We start from the raw sequence: 4,662 nt of genomic DNA, 5'->3' as shown, positions 1-4,662 counted from the left end.
TCAGGGTTGCTCAAAGCCTGACGAAGCTGCCGGTGGAACTGCTGCTAACTGGTGAATGAAGCTTCGTGGTTCTCGTACCACACTCTTGCCGCGTCTGCGAGGAGATGTAAACGTCCTTCAACTTACGGCGATTGTCCCAGTCATTGATGGCAGTGACCCGATCGAAATGGTCCAACCGGTCTTCCACATCCTCACTGGCATCGCCGTGGAATGGGTTGGGTGTGCGAGGCGTGTTGAGGACACAGGGTACGGCAGAGAATGGGTCGTGCTCGGTTTGGGTTGCGGTTGTGGCAGACCTTTTCCTCGCGGAATTTGCCAGGGGATCGTATTGTGGTGGTGGACTTTGAAGGCGGCGGCTGCTTCGATGGATATCAGCAGACCCTGGTGCACTGGCGTTGGTTGCTTCTGGTTCAGGACCAGCAGGCATAGGACGCCGCAGTACCCAGCGCCTCCACCAGTCTGTCGCGAGAGGAAACGACAAACAAAGAACTCGAAGCGAACGGCTGTTTACTTTCGGCCACAACAGCCACCGACTTCTTCGCTCTCTTCTTCCGCCACCACTAGCACGTTGCTATATATATATATATATATATATATATATATTGTGTTACTACTGCCTTGCGCAAGCCGCGCCACAATGTCTGGGAACGTTCCAGATTGTAGTAGATCATTTTGTTAAGATTGCGAACATGACTGGAATAGTCAAGATTATTGACTATTCGGGGGGGCACGGCACATGGCCTGCAGGCAACATGTCTAAGTCGGCATTGCTGTTTATGCAGGCATTTTCGTGGATTATGGGAGCGACAACTGCGAGCGGCACATTCTGGCTGCCTTCTCACGAGCCTCATCAGGAAACTGTGGGCAACAAGTTAGTGGATCAACTATCATCGGTGTCAACTAGCGGCACAAATTGGCTGCCTTTCGACGGAAGTTATCAGGAGCCGGTGAGCAACGCCTGGATGGCTCGTCCATCATCAGTGACGTCATCAACACCTCGCCTAGAAAAGGAGCAGCCCAACCAAGGAACCCTCAGAGGGCACGGCACATGACCTGCAGGCAACATGTCTAAGTCGGCATTGCTGTTTATGCAGGCATTTTCGTGGATAATGGGAGCGACAACTGCGAGCGGCACATTCTGGCTACCTCCTCACGAGCCTCATCAGGAAACTGTGAGCAACAAGTGGGTGGTTCAACTATCATCGGTGTCAACTAGCGGCACAAATTGGCTGCCTTTCGACGGAAGTTATCAGGACCCGGTGAGCAACGCCTGGATGGCTCGTCCATCATCAGTGACGTCATCAACACCTCGCCTAGAAAAGGAGCAGCCCAACCAAGGAACCCTCAGAGGGCACGGCACATGGCCTGCAGGCAACATGTCTAAGTCGGCATTGCTGTTTATGCAGGTTCGTTACTTCTCAAATACTGCATGTTATCGTAGCGACAATCGATTTTTGTTAGTATTGCCGTACCCTCACACTTGTATTGCTTGTGTCATTGATTGCTGGTCTGCAGTGTTGATGCTTTTAAAGTCTGGTGATGTTGAGGAAAACCCGGGGCCAAAGACAGCTGAGATGTTAGAGCAAATTTTAGAAAAACAGATAGCATCCGAAACTAAAATAGATGCTATGAGGGAAGAAATATCCGATTTAGGTATTAAAACTGAAAAGTTGTCGGGCTATCTGAAAGTGATTGAAGAAATGAGTGAGCGAATTAGCAGCCTGGAAATTATAGTTCGGCAACAAGAACAGAAGTTAATTGATTACGAAAACAGGAGTAGACGTAATAATCTACTTGTTTTCGGCCTACCTGAAGATTCTGGTGAAACCGAGTCAGAGCTGACGGAAGCTGTTGTTCATAAACTTTTTGATGCAAAATTGGGTATTAAAGTCAAATCCGTTGACCGAATTCACCGGCTCGGCAAGCGAAAACCTAACAGCTCAAGACCGGTCATCATGAATTTTTACGATCACCGTGAAAAGGAACACGTGCTAAAAAACTGTGGAAAGTTAAAAGGGACTACCATTAGTGTCAGCAATGATTACGCGAAGGAAACCGTTTACGCTAGGAAAATGTTATGGCAAAGCTGCGAAAGCGAAAGGGCAAAGGGAGCAAAAGTGAAGTTGATTCATGACAAGCTGAAAGTGAACGGTGCGCTTTATCAGTGGGATCAGAAACGAAACATTCGTAGTCAATGCAAGCAACAAAAAGATAAAAAGGAACGTAACCAAGACTCTGCAACTTCCGCTCATCGTAGCTCAAGTGTGCCAGAATTGACAGATCCAAGTGGCATAAAATCATCTGGTACGGCGCGATCATAGCTAAGAATTCTTTCACTGAATGCACGAAGCATTGTAAATAAAGCAACCGATTTAGAATTCCTGTTGATTGCATACAGCCCCCATGTTGTAGTCTTAACGGAGACATGGTTGAATAATGCTATAACGGATAACTGTGTCCTACCACCAGGATACAGGATTTTCCGATGGGACAGGGACACCCGAGGTGGTGGTGTGGCGCTGATAATTAAAAATAACGTAGCGGCAATAACAGTACATCGCCACTTGCCGGAAACAGTGTGGTGCAAGGTGAATTACGCTAATTATACACATCTCATTGGAGCCGTTTACAGACCACCCGGAAGTCCACCTGAGTTTTTAGAAGAATTAAATATGTTTTTGTGTGATCATGTAAATGAAAACACAAGACTGATGATGGCTGGTGACTTTAATTTACCGCATATAAATTGGGCAAGCTTTTCAACTGGTCACGTGGAAACCCGTAGTGCAGATGGGTTATTAGAGCTGATGTTTTCTCATAATCTCACACAAATCGTAAAAGATTGCACACGAATTACCCCTACGTCACAGGCATTGTTGGACTTGGTTTTCATATCAAGTAAAGTGACTGATTATGCCGTATCAGTTGAAGACGGCATATCAGACCAGAAAATGGTTGTGGTTGACGTGTTTTTTGACACCGGCTTTCGAGCGAAGCGTCATGCGTATGGACATATCAAAGATTACGGTCGTGCTGATGATACGACCATCCTGGACTTTTTAGAAATGTCGCTTGGCGAGTTTGAGAACGAATCAAAACACGAGTCCGTTGAACAGCTCTGGAAACGTTTTAAAGAAATTATTAGGTACTGCTCGGATAACTTCATACCCACTCGCGTTAAAAAAACAAAACGAAGAAATCCATGGATAAGTAGGAAAATAATTCACATGAAGCGTAAAATAAAAAGGTTGCGCAGGACTGATAAGGCCTCGACAGAAATGTCATGTGTCAAGAAAAACTTGAAAGTAGAGATTGCGCAATCCAAGGAACATTTTTTTAAATAACACACTCACTAACTTTCTAAAGAACTCACCTCGTAAGTTTTGGCTGTTTTTCAAGGAAGCGAATGAAGGAATTGATCTTATAGTAGATGGAAAAGAAGTAATCACAGAAAAGTCAGATATAGCTGGAAGACTCAATCAATTTTTCCAATCGGTTTTCTGTAAGGACCAGGGGGACAACGAAGAATATGAATCGGGTACTACAGTGACACTTCAGGAAGATGACATAAATATTACACGAGAAGGCATCTTCAATCAACTACTTCTTTTAGATACAAAAAAGTTATGTGGACCTGACGGTATACCGAATCAATTTTTGCGACGGTTTGCGGAGTGGCTGTCGTACTACCTAGAGATTATTTTTAAGAAATCATTAAAAAGCCACACGTTACCTCAAGACTGGCGTAGAGCAATTGTTGTACCAATTTTTAAAGGTGGTGATAGAACAACCCTGAACAATTACAGGCCTGCCTCACTTACGTCAGTGTGTTGCGAAGTAATTGAACATATATGGCAAAAAATATTCGACAATTTGTAGACCAAAATGAATTATTATGCCCCTTTCAGCATGGATTTCGCAGTGGCCTTTCAACTGTCACACAACTGATCGAAGCCATTCATGACTTGTGTATTGCTGTAGATGCCTGTATGCAAATCGATGTTATATGTGTAGCGGTGAAAGAGCGAGGCATTCACCAGTGGGTTCATCTCTTGGTGAAAAGGCGCGAGCGCTGATCGCGAGCTGTGGTTGCGGATCCCGCTTGTTTCTCGCTGGACCTGCGGTCTGCCTGCTACCAGACGTCGTCAATAAACCCCCTTGCAAAGTGGTGGAGGAGCTGGGTAGTTAAATCTGGAACTTCGAAGCCGGAAGCTGCCCACTGCGCCGACAATGCCTGATCAGACCACCGAGCAAGGCACCGCCCAACAAGGCACGGCCCAGTCGCCGCTGGTCATCGTGCCTACCACCCTGCGCCAACGCGATCCTCCCTTCTTCAACGGCACCGAGGACCAAGACGTGGAAGATTGGCTGCTGTTATTTGAAAAGGTGAGCGCCGCCAACAAGTGGGACGACCCCTCGAAATTGGAGTATGTCCCATTCTATCTCAAAGACGTCGCCAGCCTGTGGTTCCACAATCACAATTCGGAATTTTCCGCGTGGGCCGCTTTCAAGACCATCTTGGCAGCTGTGTTTGGTCGCCCCGCAGTACGCAAGCTCCGCGCCGAGCAGCGCCTACGCGGACGTGCGCAAAAGCAGGGCGAAAACTTCACTAGCTACATCGAAGATGTCATCGATCTATGCAAGCGCCTGAACCCTGAGATG

General features: G+C 46.6%; 1 protein-coding gene across 1 annotated transcript; it reads left to right on the top strand.

Moving 5' to 3' along the window:
• The first annotated feature begins 760 nt into the window (after positions 1-760).
• Positions 761-3,743, top strand: LOC125760112 (uncharacterized). Its single transcript, XM_049419800.1, has one exon. It carries the CDS (start codon positions 1,065-1,067, stop codon positions 2,319-2,321), a length of 1,257 nt encoding a protein of 418 aa, XP_049275757.1. The 5' UTR covers positions 761-1,064; the 3' UTR covers positions 2,322-3,743.
• The last annotated feature ends 919 nt before the right edge of the window (positions 3,744-4,662 follow it).

This window comes from Rhipicephalus sanguineus, chromosome 10 (genome assembly GCF_013339695.2).
Source record: "Rhipicephalus sanguineus isolate Rsan-2018 chromosome 10, BIME_Rsan_1.4, whole genome shotgun sequence".
Taxonomy (NCBI): Eukaryota; Metazoa; Arthropoda; class Arachnida; order Ixodida; family Ixodidae; genus Rhipicephalus; species Rhipicephalus sanguineus.
Note: the sequence above shows the minus strand (reverse complement) of the source record. Positions and strands in the feature narration are given on the sequence as shown.